The sequence below is a fragment of the Haemaphysalis longicornis genome, unplaced genomic scaffold, assembly GCF_048455015.1.
Source record: "Haemaphysalis longicornis isolate Haplotype H1 unplaced genomic scaffold, Haemaphysalis longicornis Haplotype H1 scaffold_3, whole genome shotgun sequence".
NCBI classification, from domain to species: domain Eukaryota; kingdom Metazoa; phylum Arthropoda; class Arachnida; order Ixodida; family Ixodidae; genus Haemaphysalis; species Haemaphysalis longicornis.
In genome coordinates, this window is record NW_027526335.1 from 90,311,336 (window position 1) to 90,329,671 (window position 18,336).

General features: G+C 46.8%; 1 protein-coding gene across 1 annotated transcript in view; it reads left to right on the forward strand.

Annotated features, from left to right (window-relative positions):
* LOC144174830 (uncharacterized) overlaps window positions 1-14,338 on the forward strand; it is a 179,811-nt gene extending 165,473 nt beyond the window's left edge. Inside the window, exon 2 of the mRNA XM_077703748.1 lies at window positions 11,826-14,338. Coding sequence (XP_077559874.1) covers window positions 11,826-12,414 — 589 coding nt within the window. The 3' untranslated portion in view covers window positions 12,415-14,338. The remainder of the gene's footprint in view (window positions 1-11,825) is intronic.
* Window positions 14,339-18,336: the final 3,998 nt, after the last annotated feature.

The following is an 18,336-nucleotide window of genomic DNA, read 5'->3' on the forward strand; positions in this document are numbered from 1 at the left end:
CCGAACGTGGTCATCGTCATTGTCAAGATGTACGAGGTAGCAGTCAGAAGGCTTGGCATTCAAATAAAATAAAATCTAGGATGCGGAAAATCTGTCGAAAGGAAAGGAACCACTGAAAATTAATCAAATAATCGGTGTTAGCGGCGTAATACAATATCCTGCCAGCCAGGGCGCGTGGCAACATTCCTGGTTCATGATCCGAAGGTCGCACTTTGAATTCGGCAGCGTTCAGTGGTGTTCATTTTTGTGTTAAAACTATTTTCGGTTCCATGCACTCATTACCCAGCAGGGCACAAAGAGCAGCCGTATAAAGCACCTGATTTCAGAAAACTGGGACGCCAAAAATTATGAAGCTGTCGACACAGTATACCACGATGAATGAGACGGCAAAAGCGGCACGTTTTGTGGATATTTCCTGCAATTTCAGGTTTGCTCGGCTCACTTTATTAGATGCGAAGCATCTCACGCTCGGGGCTGTGTCCCTCCCTCCCTTGTCGTTGTTGTCCGCCGTCTGCACACCCACTGCGCATGCCTGGCCAGGCACCGCTGATGATGGCTGTGGCAGGATGCCCCTAGGGATTGGATTAGATGAGAAGCATCTCATGCTCGGGACTGTGTCCCTCCCTCCCTTGTCGTTGTCGTTGTCCGCCGCCGCCGCACACCCACTGCGCATGCCTGGCCAGGCACCGCTGATGATGATTGTGGCAGGATGCCCCTAGGGATTGTCCAACCAAAGAATCCATCACGAGATAGCTTCGCGTTCAACCACCGTCGTCATCTTCCCGTAGGGGAACCCTGAGTAGTATGCGAGGCATTCCTCCTCTCCTCTCCGACACTCCTCTCCTCTCCGGCGTTCCTCCTCTCCTCTCCGAAGCTCCTCGCCTCTCCGGGATTGCGCAACGAATGGCAACACCTGCGGCTCCGCGCGCGATAATGCGAAGCAGCTTAGGGTTAGAGGCGCGACGGTAGCCGGTGCATACTCCGCTGGGGGCGCCACTGCAGCTCCGCGGTATAAATGACGCGCGCGCGCGCTCCGCTCCCCTTATTTCCCTCCCGCAACGCCGCGATCGAACTGAAAACTAATGGGAACTTGAGTCGACCCCATGGCTGCTTCGCATACTACTCAGGGTTCCCCTACGGGAAGATGGTGAAATGTTTTTCGCCATATTTGTCTCAAACAGGTTTTCTCTACACTTAATTCAACGGACAAAAGTTCGATGTCATAACGTGCCGTGTGATTATTCCAAAACGGCGGCCACCATCGTCAAAAGACTGTGCTCGCAAATGTGTTTCGTCTTGCTTAGTGTAGACGTGCACGTAAAAGGACGGTGAGAATCGTACAAAACTAGAGAAAAATAATGCCAAGGAATCAAATAGCGCACCAGCGCCATTGCGTTTCGTCGAATTGCAGCCTTTCTGACACATCAACACCCCAGAATTGGAATAACACCGGTCTTTCATTCAGGACTTCACTTGATCAGCAGGCTGCTGTGTGAAATAGAGAACCCATCACGCATCCTTCGCTTCCCGTTCATCTCACTTTATTTTTTCGAAGTGAAACCCGCAAGAAAAGGTGCGCTTAGGCATTTCCTTGGACCAAACTAGTTCCTTGCTTCTCTACGGCGTATTTGTTTTCAATTCGTTTCCTAGCTACGTCCGTCCCAAAACAATGAACCATCTGCGTTCCAAACCGTCGTCGTCGTTACAAGTGCGCATCGTTTTTGTCTCTTGCTGCCGCCACCCTCGCCAGACGCCAGCCCAAACTTGTTATCCTTTCAGCTCCGCTTCCAGCGTTCTCCGAAAGCAACGAGCGGTGTCCCAAATCGCTATTTCTGGCATCGACGTCACCTTTTCAGCGCTATCGCTTGGCAGAACACTTGAGAGGTTGCGTGCCGACAACCGCACGGGAAACGGGAATGTCTCCTCTTGAGGCTGCACGTCTATGAGCAAGAAAACAGCGCTTGCGCTCAACAATAAACCGACAAACGCAATGGTGGCACTGAAGATTGGAAACCAAAAACAAAACCTGTCAGCAACTTATTCAGTAGATAATCTGTTCGTCAGGACCAAGTCAGTGTTCTTATTTCACCGGGGGCATTAATTATTTCACCGCCATGTGTTCTCTGTCACCCGCTATTTCCAGCACAACATAACAAAGAATTGAAATGGATGGGTTCAGCCTCGGCCAAACGTTACAGACATGCCATCTGTCGTGGATATGGAGAGCCACACTCGAAAAATGAAAAAAAAAATGGAATGTTTCTGACTTCGTGGGTAATAAAAACGAAAGAAAGCTTGGAAAGGAAATCGATTTCTTTTTTTTTCTCGATTGCACGCTGCTTTTGGGCTGCTGAGTTCGATTTTGTTCGGTTGCACCTTTTGACACCTCTCCCACTAAGGCAAGATGTATTTCGCTGCAGGGTTTTAAACGGGGAACTTTTGCTTTTCGAGGTAGGTTTGCTTGCTTTTGGCGGTGTGCTCAACTTTTTGCATTCACCAATGTCACGATGTACCGATAAGTGCGCTGTCACTCATAAACATGCGAATACAACGATAACATAGTGCGAAGCGTTCTTTCTGCACCATGCTACACATGCTTCCTTCACCAAAAAAATCGGCCCTTCTAAGAGTAAGTTTGGAGGTAACAAATCACAAGTATATATGAGCGAACACGTTTCACGTCTTCTAGCACTGGTGGGGGCGCTTCGAGCATGTTAGCATTTATTTAGGCCGGATGAAACTTAGAGCACGTTTAAGGCGAAACACGTGAACATATTGAAGTGGGTAGTACTCTTTTAATTAAAGAGGTAGAATCGCGGTTGTTGTAATTAAAAATAAAGTCACGGACTATCGGAAAAAAACTGTGTCGAAAGAATTAAAGCCGCTTTGCTCAGACGTAGATGGCTGAAACGCGAAATTTTCTACCGTGCAACCTGAGTCAAAGTCGATGTCCGAAATCCAAACTGCTTCGACCATGTCGGAATGGCGGAATCTTCATGATGTCGTCTTCATACCTCTACCCCCAAACGGTTTCATCTCCGTTGGCAAAAACGCAAAGCGCCGAGAATGCCATTATACCCTGCATGCTTCACCCCTCCCCAGGTTTCCCGTTAGAGGAGATAACCCGCGATTTTTTTTTCTTGAGGCTCTAGCTTGATGCGCCTTGCTTATCATCGTTATCGCACCGTGAAACCCATTGAGTAAAGTTGGCTTTTGTGCAGTGCGTTTTACTACGGTGAAGGACGCCATCACCGAAGCACAGAGAGCTTCGCTTGAAAAAGGCGAGATAACAGCGTGGAACAAAAAGAGGACTGTGAGGCACCGTGGCCAGTAGCGGTGCGGCCGCTTTGCTGACGTGGCCCACAACACAAATCGAAAGAAAAAAAAATCATGAGCCCTTCCACTTCATGAAGGCGGGTGACCAGCGAAGCTTTTTGAGCATGCGGCATAGAGCTAACGCAGAATTTAGGTGAATAGTAGAAGCAAATTTTATTTCTTTTGAGCGTTGACGGCGGCCATACCTAAGGAAGACATATAAACAAGCGCACACTTTTGCTTGGTCTCTGCTCATTTTGAAAATGGCTCCTATTGAAAACTAGGCTACTCAAGTTGAATATCCACGTGATGAGACGTATAAGATTGAAGTCCAAACCATGTTTTGAACGGCGTGCAGCTTTGTTGGTGACCGCGTGCTAGGAGTACACACGCGAAGACATTTGTTTTCCAACGCCTCCCGCTATAGAAAGCCTTGCGCTTCAACGATGTGGGGAGCATTGGGAGTCTTCCTTGGGCTACTTAAAAGCAGAAATTGTGATTTGTCCGTATGTCTCTTTGTCGTTCTGTCTGACCGTCTGTGACTCGATTCATCCATCCAGCCAAAGTGAAACTGAATCTGCGCAATACTCTTCTATACCCACAGCCAAATCAAATCTTAATACTTGTCAACATTGTTCGACAAGAAGAAAACATTACACAAATGTGAGGCAGATATTCAATACATAAGTGATATTTGCAGTGTTCCTCTATTAAAATTCACGGATGGTTGGTTTTTGCGATATCAAATGAAATACTACATCAACTGCAGAAAATCGTCGCCTGCTCTTGCCCACGCCACTATACTTCCTGGCGGAACTTTAAGAAATCAAACGGCAATAGTAACGAAACTATTAGGTTCCACAGGTTCCACGTTCCGCTTGTAACGTTCCGCTAGATTCCACGCTAGGTTCCGCTAGGTTCCACGTTCCGCTAGGTTCCACTTTCCGCTAGGTTCCACGTTCCGCTAGATAGGTTCCACGTTCCGTTGTAACGCACGTGGAGCAGGGCAACGCGGTTCTATAAATACTTTAGTAGGCTGCCTCGAACCACGCGCGTCTCCGCCCGGTCCGCCGTACTGCAGCGCTGGCGTCGAGGCACACGGCCTGGAGCAGTAGAACGCGGTAAATTTAAATTGACTCGAGCAAAGCTCTGGAGTGTTATCTTGGGAGGAACGAGGTGGGAGAGGAACAGCATGAGAGGTGAGCGGAAAAGAGGAAAGAAAAGGGAGGCGCTTACGTGGCAGGGGAGCAAGTCTACTATCGTTTTTCGTCGACATTTGCAACGAAAGGAGAAGATAGGCGGCCATTTTTGTTCTCGGGCATCAAAAATACATAGTTAACCCTAGCCGTAAAAAACATGCCTAAAAATTATGTTCACACGAACTGCTCTTACAAATTCTCTCAAGTCAAAGATGTTAATCTCATATGGATTCTGCCAACAGCAAAAAAAGAAAAAAAAAGAAAGGTCCAATAAAACAAACAAAAGTAACAACGAAACGCAGATTCCCATGGAATTCATCTTTAAGAGGTTTCGTCTACACCTTGCATTATATAAACAACGTGTAAGCTTCTTTCAGTAGAAGGCTTTAAGCGCGCTTGCCCGGCGGACTATACTGAAAATACCGAACGAGCCAAACTTTAAACGGCCTCTCGATGAAAATCCTCGACCTGCGCTTTTGTTATTTTCGCAGTGGTTCTTAAGCCTGAGTTGTTGCTTTCCGCGCACTTTTTCTGCCGGCTTACCTATATTAAGTTAGGATGACACCCACCACTCAAACACCTCCACGTGCGCCTTCAAATTTTAACGCTGCAACTGCATTTTGAATCACAAGCAATCGCTACCTAAGCTGTTGCGCACCTTTAAAAATTCAGAATTACACATCAAGGTTCTCTACGAAATCGTCTCTCGTGTCGGCTCATACAGCGGCATTATCGTTGTGTCACTAAAACAAAATTTAGGCGGCATTATGGTAGATTTTCTTTGTGTCGAGAAGCTCGACTTAAGTTTTAAAAGGATACTAAAGTATGTATAAATGTTTATATAACTGAAAGATCACACGTTTCTTAGCTAAACGTAAGCTTTTGTTCGACGACAAACCGTGCTTGGTCTGTTCCTACATAAATAACTGACGCAGACGTTCAGTCCTCGGCTTCGCTCCGATTTTTTTATTGTCTATGAGCATTTCGCGAATTGCGCCATGTTTTCTCAATATAACCGAGGGAGTACCAAGCGAATTCACATGCAGCGTCGAGGAGTTCCGAGGCAGCGGAGAGTGCGAACGAGTCCGGTGGAGTTGGGCCGCCTAGTAGAACTACTAGATGATGGACAGTTTTAGAATGCGGTGTGTTCCGTCCGTTCCGTGCGTACCGTCAGTACCGGGACCCGACTGCGGCTGCGCGCGCGGGCACGCTGAGGAGGACACACCCTACTGTAACGAATGCGCGGACATGGCGAGGGCCGGCCCGCGGAACAAATCCATCCTACCGGAACGTCGGGTCCCGGTCCACATGGTACGCGCGGAAAACACAGAACATACGGAATGCTAAAACTCTCTAGTGAGCTCAACTCACCTCGCCAGCGCAAACGCTTACAGCCTACTTGACCTCAAAGCGGACTGCTATAATCACTGCATTTTGCCGTTGCCTGTCGTAGATACATGCGCTGATACTAAAATGGAATATAATATTGCTTGGGCGTTCGCCTGCATAAATCATTTAAGGGAACTTGCACACAAATGTTAAGTATTCAACTTAAATCAAACCAAAAGATGCAACTCCACCTCTTCCGGCCTGGCGGCAGCCAGCATGGTAGTGCTACTTTTTACGTCATTTAATAGACGTGTTACCAGATACGCTTATTCTGACTGTTCTATTTGTAAAAAAAAAAAAAAAAAAAACGCTTTGACGAGCTCCACCAGTAAAGTTTCCCCGTTCAAAATTCGTGAGGTCACAAATTGCATTGCAGAAAAACTTATAAGGAGGCGTATTTTTACTTTCCTAGGTAACGCAACGACTGCTGCCACTGCGAATGTCACATTAGCATTCATGGGACTGAGTATCTGCCGCTAAAGGCCAAGGGAGAGACAGAGAGAGAGAGAAACAACTTTATTTATGCTCAGGGATGAGGTGAGGCGGGTGGGGGCGGTCCACAGGGCCGCCGCGACCGCCAGGGCCCGGGTGGTCACCAAATCTTGACTCGATGCCTGCAGGCCGACGTTTCACATTAAAGTGTCCCTTCAGTTGTCATCTTAACAAGGTTTTACCGGTTGGATTCTCCTGCCGCCTTTGATTGTACGAGGTTTAACTCTCCAGGGGAAAGCTTCTCGGTTCATTGCCTGGCATTTTAGGTACCGCAAAGCATGTTCGGTAGCTGCCCTAACGTTACTGTGAACTCCGGCCGTCTAACCGCGATGCAAACTAAAAATAATATCGCGTCCAAGGTGCTATTCTGGGCTCCGTTGCAAAGTTCTCATGTTCCGCCTTTAGAACACAGGGAAAAAAAGAGAAGCGCCACGTATTCACGTTTCTCGTATACCTTGGCCCGTTTTGATCACTCAGCAAGTCCAGCACCTAACAAGCTTCGAAGACGCTGATATTAGCGTACGTAATGACGCCGATGACTAGAAAGGGGAAAAACAGCGAAAACCGGAGTTGTTGAAGGCTTACGAAAACAGGAGCCCACTATAATTTGTACCCCTTAATAACAGGTACGACGCATCCGCTCCCGCGAATAAAAAGGGAAAGGAATCTTCGCGAACGTTCAGTGTTCCGCATGGGAACAAGTTTCCCACGTTTCATCCAAGAAATACGTTTGTATGTTTATAAATGGTGCTTTCGCGTCGTCATCCCCAAGGAAACGAAATCAGTCACTGACCGCGTCCCTCCTTGGACGCGTCATAAGGTACATAATTAGAGGTAGTGGTAGTGTTTTCCAGTTCTGGTGGTCAGGGGAAAAATTCAGGGGAAGGTGTTTTTACTGCCGACCTTCCCTGCATTTGCGGGAAAATATATGCTGGCGCGTTCTCGCATATTCCACGCGAACTTGCTTATCGGGCCCCGCGCTCATGTAAGTGGCCTTCGGCGCGTGCTCACAAGCGTCTTCTCTCGTGAGAGATTCGAGAAGCGTGCCGAATCTCTCACGCCTCCTCTAGTTAGGGGGGAAATAGACGTTTGAACTGAGCCCCACAGATCTTGGTGCGCTTATTATAGTTAAGCTTTGCGTTAGTCACGCGGCCACGTTTACCGTGGCCGGGAAATTACAGGATGCCCCACGCCCACAGGTTTAGTTGAGAATAACTTTCGCCTTGTTTTGTGTGCCAAGGTTTAATAAATGCATCTTAATCAGTGTCATCGGGTATTTTTACCGGCCATTTGTGTTTAGGACTTTGTGATTTCTTTTAATATTTCTGTTCCGCATCCTGCAGATGTTAGCCCACTAAATTGTCTAGTAATGTGGATTGGAAAGCATCGTTTAGTATGCATCGTTGTTAACTTGTAGTTTATTTTTTAGCGGGTGTCCCGAATCAGGACCGAACAGCGGGTTGAGCCATTGATACGCGGACTAGCATGCGTAGTTATAATCGGGCGGGCGGTCAAAGAGCGGGCGACATAACAGCGCGCAAGAAAATCCCACGTAAAAAATGGAATGCGGCATAATATCACAGTGACAAAAGAGCACGGCGACAAACAGCACCCTACGAAGAAACAGCGCAATGACAAAACATCCCGCAGTTGTAGAATGCCCGAGGGGGCGATTACCCTTCGCATTAACCACTTTACAAACCGTCTTGAGCCTACATGAAATACTCTTTTTTGTATTTCTCGTCTTCTTTTTGTCTTTGTTTTTGGCAAAAAAAAAGTTTTGATTTGGGCACCTTCACGCAACTCCACTTGCAGTGGTGCCCGCCTGACAGGCTATCATTTCAGGGCACATTTTGTCGCTTTCTGTTATAATACCAGTGTAATAACAGAAGCATCATAACTGAATTTTCTGTTATTATACTACAGGTAATTACGCTGCCGAAATATTTTTAAACAGATACAAACTGGCATTGAGGATTTCTCGCAATTACTCGAGTTCGGTTATACACATTAGTTAGGTCATCGCGAAACCCGCCGCGGTGGCTCAGTGGCTAAGTCGTTGTGCTGCTGACCACGAGGTCGCGGGTTCGATTCCCGGCCGTGGCGGCCGTTTTGCTGATGGAGGCGAAAAGCAAAAACGCCCGTGTGTTCAAGATTTAGGCGCACGTTAAAGATCTCCAGGTGGTCAAAATCAATCCAGAGGCGTTCACTGCGGCGCGCGTCATTGCCTACAATCAATCAAATAGGTCAGCGCTAATGTAGTACGATATCGACGTCATTACAATTACGTTCATGCTGACGTTACTAAAAAGAAATTCACAAGTGTTACAAGGCTAGTATTTTTTGTCGTAAGTTAGTTATAGGCTAGCTCTGAGATTTCGTCTGACAAAATCCTGAGATTTGTACTGCTTCTGCAAAATAAATTTAAAGCAAATACTTCACAGTATTCGTTAGTGCAGTAAGGAAATAACACGAGAAGGAAGAAAAAACAGAAATACTAAACCTAGCGTCTCCCTGTACGCGTTTTTTTCCTGTGTGCTGTTTTTTACTTTATTTCTTTTGCTATGTGTAATAACGTTTTTGATTTTGATTGTAGGGTTTAACGCGCCAACGCAACGCAGGCGATGAGGCACGCCGTAGTGGAAGGCTCCGGATTAATTTTGGCCACCTGGGGGTCTTTAACGTGCGGCGAAATCTCGTACACACGGGCGTCTTTGCTTTTCCCCTCCATCAGAAAATCGGCCGCCGCGACCGGGAATCGAACCCGCGACCTCGGGCTCAGCAGCGCAACGCCTTAGCCACTGAGCCACCGCGGTGGGTATGTGTAATAATGTTAAAGTTCATTCTCCAACCGACTTGCGCAACTTCCTGTCTGAAGAAAAGATATGTGCTTTTGCGCAAAACGGACCCTTTGTGTTTTTATGGGGCAACCCTTACATATTGCATGCGCGCACAATTATTTTCCGGAAGTAAGTGCCTTAGTGTTATTTTCGTTTAAAGCGTGTAAAACTTTTCTCCCGAAATTAGGCTGTGGTAACTGCTGGCGTATTTCTATTTCTACGTGCAAGCGCAAGTGCCGCGTTTGTGAAATCTACGAGACGATATCTGAAGCCGCTATCTTGCGCAGGCCGTCCAGCGAACGCCAATAGGGGGCAAGAAGAAAAAAAAGTTAACACTGGTTTGCACTAAGATTGTTCCGCAGTCGAGGGAAGATGCAACGCGAGAATAAATTTTCCTGGGCCTCTATCAGCGGCCTGATAAGAAAATATATAGGCCGTAGGAAATGTTATTGGATAACAGCAAAAGACCCCCCGTATCCGAATGGAGTGCTATGCACCCACACTCCTTGAAGTCGGCTCCACTATAGTAAAATATCTCCTTAAATGCCTCCATACAACCCCATGCATGCCTATAAAATGTTGGATAACGAACGCCTTCAAAGTCTGCGGCACTATATATACACAAATGCATTGCTAGGAAAAACGTTTTAGTGGCAATTGAAGCGGCCTAACCTGATGCGAATTCTCTAGGGCATTTTAATAAACCTTTTTCTTACGCAACTGAAGTATAAGAGTACGCTTTACGTGAAAGACGGATGTTCTCGTTGGGTTATTGAAGAATGCTAGCGAAACTGAAGGCAACCAGCAAGTTGGTTTCAAACGAAAGTCTGACCTTCTCATAGTCATTTTAGGGGTGATTTAGTGCCGAAAAATGCCTTAATTGCTGAGAAATCGCTAATCAAACAACGCGTTCCCCTCGTTCACTTCTCTAGCAGCGATGTCACGGCGCCGCAAATAGAAGCTGATGCAGCCGCTGTTTGAGCCACAATAAAGTGAAGCAAGCGAGGAAGGGTTGATTGATTGTACGGGTAAACGCGCCGACGCAACGCAGGTGATGAGGCACGCCGTAGTGAAGGACTCCGGAATAATTTAGACCCCCTGGGGATCTTTATCGTGCGCCTAAATCTTGTACACACGGGCGTTTTCGCTTTTTGCCTCCACCAGAAAAGCGGCAGCCGCGAACGGGAATCAAGCCGCGTCTTCATGCTCAGCAGCAGAACGCCTTAGCCACTGAGCCACCGTGTCGAGTAAGCGAGGAAGGGTGACGTATAGCGGTATAGAAGCAACTTAATGCAACCCTACCACGAACTGAGCGGAATTCATCAGTTTCAGTGAAATCAGCCGTGCTTTCCTGGACTCCCACGTCCTTTGATGCTCCGGGCCTCTAAGGAAAATGTTTCGCCATTGGACCTGTGACCAGAATTCACGCTTTGCTGAATGAAAGCATATTATCTTTTTATGGGCTCTGGTAAATGGTGGCGTCGAACCAACCGCTCGTGCGCAGCCCCCGCAAGGCTTCCTCGCATAGCAGTACCACGGCAAGTGTGGACGAGTAGCGCCCTCCAGCGGCAGCAAGGGAAGACGTTACGTACGCCAGACGTTGCGTACACTTGGAAATACTGGTTTTAGCCAAAAAAAGTATTCCCATGTTTTTTAGTGCAACAAAAGCATGCAGAGGAACATAATAAAATTGGCTATGCCCCCACTACTATATATACAAAGGTCTCAGAGTTACCTGGCTGAATATTGCACCAGGTATTGCACCGATACGGAAACGAACTTGTTTGTTTTTGAGGTAGCGGCTTGATTTATGAGCTGGGCTCCCATAATACAGTTCGTAGCTTTCTTTTTGTTCTGCGGCACATCAAAAACTTCAATTTAAGGTTTTATAAACATTTGAAGGCCTATTGCTAAACATTGGTCACGCAATTTCGACCACTTCCGGTGTAAGTTCCGCGGTATAGCTATATAGTGACGGCGATACGTGTAATGACGTTTATTTGTTCTTTCTACCTTATTTCAGAAAACCTACAACAAAATTGGCATATTCGTGTTCTCGGGAAGGTAACCTACTATAGATCTAGAACAAGACGTGTTTTGCCTTCAGTGTCCTCTTAAAAGAACAGTCAACTTGTGTGGGTTTTTTTTTTCTTCACCATCACTGAACAGGCTTCCTGTGAATTTGGTCTTCACGAATATGTGGTGAAAGGAACCGCATAGCATGCGCACGTTGTCTTCTGTCAAGCCCACCCTCGGTTGTATGCGCCTAATACCCAGGCGCTTCTAGAAGCGGCAACTCAATAATGAATTTCTCGCGCCAATTCGATAGGTTCTTCTGTGTCCAGGTCCCCGAGAAAGTGGTGACTAACGAGCTGGCTTTAGAAGTGAAACTCTTGACAATCGTTTGCGGGTGTCTCCCTAAACTAGCTGGCGCTTGCTGACTTGATTGCGCCTTCAGCAAGACCAAAGCGTTTCGAAAGGCTTTGCCCAAACGCACACTGCCTCAACTCCTCAACCTAAACTTACTTTCTCCTTTGCTCCGGATATGCGGACAACAAATAACAAGGTGCCGCCCCACTTTGTCTCGCAGGAGATCCCCCGCTTGCAGCCAGGCCCAGTTGGTGAGGCCCGCCCTGACCGCCAGCCTGGCCTTCTGGCTCTTCCTGCTGCTCGCGGCCACGGAGCAGTGCCGCGCCGCCGGCGAGGCCTCTACGCGCACGGGCGCCGGTGGACTGCCGCTGCAGCACCGGGAGACCGACAAGCGGGCCGGCGGAGGACGTGCCCCCCTCTACGGCTTCGGCCTGGGCAAGCGGGCGCCCCTGCTGGTGCTGGGAGGGGGAGGCGAGGAGGCGGACCCCAGCGCACTGGACGTGGAAGACGAGGAGGACGACGCCATGACGGCCGAGCGGACCAGCAGGTACTTCCAGGAGAAGCGCGGACCCCGGGACTCGATGCGCTACGGCTTCGGCTTGGGCAAGCGCTGGGGCCACGGAGGCGAGTACGTGCCCTTCGGCGCAGAGAAGTACGATCGGCCCCGTATCAGCTACGCCATGAACAAGCGGGGCAAGAAGGACAACTTCGACGACTTCATGAAGCGCAGGTACAACTTCGGCCTGGGCAAGCGCAGCATTGACGGCGACGCCGACGCTGGCGAGCGTTGGAAGAGGAGCCTCAACTGAGCACGCTGCGCTCCGAGAGCCAGCAGCACCCACGACCTCGTCCCGTCGCCGCCACGAGAACCGCCGAACCATACAACACACTCGTCGTCTCCTCTGCTTATTCCTACCTCCCACTTCTCCACCTGCTTCGATATCTTTGCCCCTTCTTCCCTTCTTCCTCCGCATCCCCTCCTTCCTCTTCTTTCTCTCCCCTATCACTTTCCCTGCCCCCAACTTCCACGCTCTTTCACGCGAGCCTTGCGTCGGCCGGTAGGCCTTGTTAGGCCTGCCTAAGCCTGGTAGGCCTAACTCTGCTGCAGGGAGGAGGTGCCGAGGAAAGAAAAAAAAGCTAGTAATGGGAGGTAATGACGTAATATGAAAAAGCTTTTAGCTCGGGCGTGGACCATCGTCAGCAAGCCTCGTTGGGCCTGCGAACTTGTGCAGACGTCTCCTCCCTCACTTGAGCTCCTTGTTCTCGCCTAGGCATGGGCCTGTTCGAGTTGCCTTTATTTTTCCTTATTTCCACACTTGTTTTCCCGCTGTTTTATTAACCACCTGAAGTCGTACAGACGGCCACGACTATGTGTGTTACACAATGTCGTGTCCGTGTAGGCAGACGTCAACGTGTTCGCTTCCGCCGCGAGTACGTTGTTGCTATTGGGGGTTCCAGTCCCCTGGGTGTCGATCTCTAAGTAACAAACCGAGTACTCCTTGTTACCGTGTTAATCGACGAGGAAGCGAATGCATCAAGCACTTTCACAGCATCGTGTAAAAAGAAAAAGCGCTAAGCGCATGAGCTGAACCGGTTCTATTGTCCCAGACTACCTTGGATGACAGTATAGCAGGTGCAAATAGCACTTACTACAATTCCTCCTAAAATATTGAATTCATTCAGTGTAATGAATAAAGTACCCCTTAAAAAACACAATATTGTCACCAGCATAGTTTCTGTCAAAAAACATGGGTTTAATAGTGCCGATATTACTACCGGGTGAACTTAGGCATCAAATTAGCAAATTAGCTTCAGCACAAAGGACAGCGCAGCCCACAGGTAGGGACATCACGTACAGAAGTGTTTTCAGTTGGCTGCTTCTCATGAAATTGTTTTGTCAGTGTGCGAAATAACATAATGAGATTATACTCTGTATTTTAGATACCTTTGTTCATTGTTTTAATATTGCCACTGATAAAGCTGGCAATGTTATTGCTATCGTTTACAAATATTTCGTAATGCATGTATGATTGTGAAAATTATACCCGTGGCTGCGCCATTTTTTTCTGCTAAAACTACACATTATTCGGTGTATTTCGCCTATCGGAAGCGAGCTGACAAGCGAAATGGTTCGCTCAACCAAACTTCGTGGTAATTATATATAAAACTTTGTTCAGGATGACTTAAAAATATTTGAGCAGAGCTCTTCCCTAGTGCATTGTAAAAAGAGATGTGCTACCACAAATGTGATTACTTGGGGCGTCTAGTGGGCAATACTTAAATTCATGTGTATGCGCCAATGTAAATACCGAATGATCAGCTTTCCGACTAGAAATATGGCACCTAGAAGTACACTGGCTCCGAAAGAAGCAGAAGAAAACACAGGTTTTATTGTTACGTGTTGATAAAAAAAACGATATTCAAACATAGCGGAAAGAATTGAAACAAAATAAAGCCATCCCGAGAGTCCCGCGTGCGGCGATCAACAAATTGCAATTCCCACAAATTGTCACGTACGTAGGATCGATTGGTATATAACACCGACCTAAGTTGTCCTTTGCAAATGTTCAATTTTGGTGCTTAATGCTTGGAGATGCCCTCAGCATGTTTGTTGAGTAACAAATTTCACTGAATTTTTATTGTTGTTTCAAACTGTCAATATCCTGTATGACATTTTCGTTTTGGCTGTAAATAAATGTTCATGGCCAGTCAAAATAAACTGGTGGCTTTGCATGAGTGTTGCATTTCTCTGCGTATACTGCAGTAGCCAAATACACACTTCATCCAAAACTGATGGCGACTCAAGAAAAAGAACTTTCTCGTTAAATCAGCTGTGAACGTCCAGCAATCATGAGTGAAGTTGGATCCTGTCTTCACCAACGCGTTTTTTTTTTTTTTTTTTGATTCGAAGTGCCTAAATTGCTTTTGGGCAGGCGACATTGGGTACACTTCGAAGAACCTCAGGTTTTGTCAAGCCATCTGGAGCTTCCCGCACTGCACTGGTGTGGCACTGCACTGATGCCGCATAGCACTGGTGTGGCATGGCACTGTACTGGGGTCACACTTCACTGGTTGGTGTGGCATGGCACTGTACTGGGGTCACACTTCACTGGTGTAACCCCTACTGGTGTGCTTCGGCGTGCTGTAGCGGACGTGTGGATTGAAGAAAACGCAAACCTAAGAGCTTTTTTATAGAGGTAATGCACTTCGATAATTCCTATCAAATGTGCCAAAGATGAACCGCTCCTTGTGAAGAAAAACTAGCAGTATATGTTGTCTGAAACAGTGCGTGCAGGGTTTCACACCTCTCCTTAAGGCGAATATTTCCCCACTATAAACAACACCCTTTCTATGGGACAAGGGTGGGGAAATACTTTTGATACAATAGGAATGTGAAAAACAACTATACCGATACCTTCGCCAGCAAGTAAAACATGAGCAAAATAGAATGAAACAACATTAGAATTATTAGTTCTTGGGGAAAGCTAATAGCGCTATTTAGGTATACGTGTGAAGTTTGGTGATTTGTACAGTTTTCCCGCGCACTCGCCTTTCACAAAGTTTCGTTAACTTCGTAATCGCGTCTGCGATAACAGATGAGATTGCTTTTTGATCTGCTGTTAGACACCTGTTGCAGTGAATATTAATTTCTTTGTTATCATTTTCAGCTTGTATTTGTACTGCTGCTTTTCTTTTTTCTGTAACTGAGACTGTAACCCGCTCCCTCCATAACGCCCTTCGGGCATTGAGGGTAAACAAACAAACAAACAAACAAACAAACAAACAAACAAACAAACAAACAAACAAACAAACAAACAAACAAACAAACAAACAAACAAACAAACAAACAAACAAACAGACAGACAGACGGACAAGCAAACACAAACAAACAAATAAACGAACAAACAGACAAGCAAGCATACAAACAAACAAATAAACAAATTAACTAACTAACAGCAAACAAGCAAGTAAACAAACAAACAAACTGAATACCGAATATTGAATACTGAATGTTTTATTTCAGACAACCGAAATAAATTACAGGAGAGATGTTACCGCGTAAACATCGTAATTAACATATAACTAACATCACGGAAGCGGTTGTCTTCGGGGGATGCCGAAAAGGCAAACGAATTACCTGACAAAGCGACATCCCCTCCCCCCCCCCCCCCCCATCCCCCCCCCATCCCCCCCCCCCCCCCCCCCAGTTTTTAACGCACAACCCAGCAGCAACGTGACTAAGTACAGAATTTCTGAGCACAGAAAACATAATAAAGAAAACAAACTCCTTTTGATACAAACTTTGGGTAACATAAGTAAAGGTATAATTTGTATTACTTAGGAATTGGCTTTGCAAGTATGCACAAGATCACGAAGTAGAAATACAGAGCGATATTCAACGGTAATATTACGTTTATCTACCGTATGTACACGCATAATTATCGCACTCGCGTAATGATCGCACCCTTGAGGTTTGTCGTCAAAATTCGATTTTTTTTAAATTTCCCGTGCAATGAACGCATCCTGAACTTGCCGCAGAAGTATGCCATATGTGTGCCAAGTCTAGCTGATGATGATCGTGCTTGCCTCTGCCTCCTTCTCTTTCAAAGCAGACATGGCTACGTTATTGCCGCAGACTTGCTGATATGAGCGATATCGGCAAGCATGCATTCAATATTGATGAGGAGGAAACTCTCACTAAATGCACATAATGTACTCACAATACAAAGAAAAAAAAGGGGGCCATCTCCCCGCGAGGGGGACTCGAGTAAATGCGTCGCATAGGGGGTGAGTGTATTGCGTTAACGTTTAGTGTTTGGGGAGTTGGTGGTAGTGAATGCGTTGTATCAGCAGCTTCTTGACGTAGTTTGAATGAGTCAAGGATATAAGGCGCGTTCGTAGCCTTTGATTCTGTGTCGGTTTTGTGGCGCAGTGGGAAGAGCACCATGTACCTCGCGTTCCGCCCACAGGTAGTGAATGCGTTGTATCAGCTTCTTGACGTAGTTTGAATGAGTCAAGGATGTAAGGCGCGTTCGTAGCCTTAGATTCTGTGTCGGCTTTGTGGCGCAGTGGGAAAAGCACCATGTACCTTGCGTTCCGCCCGCACGGTCGTGGGATCGAAACCAGGCGCAGGTAAGTATTATTTTTTTATATAGTGTAGGGGGAGGGGTGCGGACCTGTTGTTGAGAGCGAGGAGGGTAGCGTGATGCGGGAGAGGAGGAGTGGGGGAGAGGGCGCACCTGCGCGCTGAGCTGTTGCGGACGGACGGCGGACGCTACATGTGAGTTAAAGAAATGCTCTGCATTTAAAAATGTTCTCAGCTTGCCGCGTCAGTCCCCATATCTGTTTTGATATCCCGCACTGTGACAGCGGCAGCCACTTATTGGTTGCCCTGTTGTCCCCTCGCAGCAAACTCTTTCCGGTGCATTCCATAATTCATAAAAACACTGCCTTTTGCGTAACTTTGCAAAGCGGCTAGCGGCGGTGTGCGAATTTTTTCATGTTTTTATTATTTTAACATGTTCATGAGACCTATTGTAAAAATTCCGACGCGCAACTTGCTTGCGTTTTCTGTGCTCAAACGTTTTTCGCAAAAAAATTTACACCGCGTAATGAACGCACCCCTAAATTTGCATCAAATGTTTTGGAAAAAAAGTGCGATCATTACTCGAGTAAATACGGTATATCATAGCTTATTCACTGTAGCTCCAGCAAATACACATCAACTTTCTTTTTGAAAGATTGTAGATCCTTTTTGAATCCCGCAATGTTTCTTCTCCCGCTCGTACATTATTCGGAAGTATACAAACTTAAGCTGGTTGGTACACATCTGTCTAAGCTAAGGACAGCGCAACAGACGGGACGGAACAAAAAATTGGCCGCGTATCTGCTCCTTTCGTTGCAAATGACGTCAAAAGACGATAGTCTTTATCGGCTTTTGCGAAGTAAATGCCTCCCTTCGCTATAACCGCTCACCTCTCATGTTGTTCCTCTTGCGTCGCGCTCCTCACAAGGTAAAGACGCCAAATGTTTTCTTGAATCATTTTAAATTTCCCGCGTTCCACTGCTCCAAACCGGGTGTCTCGATGCGAACGCTGCCGTACGACGAAGACGCGCGTTAATCGAGGCACCCTACTTCAACGTTTATAGAACCGCGTTTCCCTACTCCACGTGCGTTGCAAGCAGACCGCCGTGGAAACTATCTAGTGGAACCTTGCGTAACTGTTGCCGGTTGGTTTCTTAAAATGGCGCCAGAAGCTATAGTGGCGCGGGCGACAGCAGGCGACGGCGGAGTGAATTCTTTTTCTGGAGTTGATGAAGTATTTAATTTCGCAAAAGTGAAGCATGTTTGAATTTTTATAAAGGAACACTGCAAATATCACTTCTGTATTGATTTGTTGTCTCATATTTGCGTAATGTCTTGTTCTTTTTCAACAATGTTGACAAGTATGAACATTACACCAAACCAAGACGGGTAGATTTAGCTGTGACTATATAAGACTATTGCGCAGGCATTGTTTTGCTTTGGCCGGGTGGCTGATTCGAGTCACAGACAGACAGACGGACAGACATACAGACATACAGACAGACCAAAATTTCTGGGTTTAAGTAGCCCAAGAAAGACTATCGTCTTTAAAACGCAAGTATTTGTCCCCCCTCCGTTCCGCCCCGTTTACTGCGCAGCCCCTTGCCTACAAAACATACGTGATATTTTACGGTTAATTTGTCGC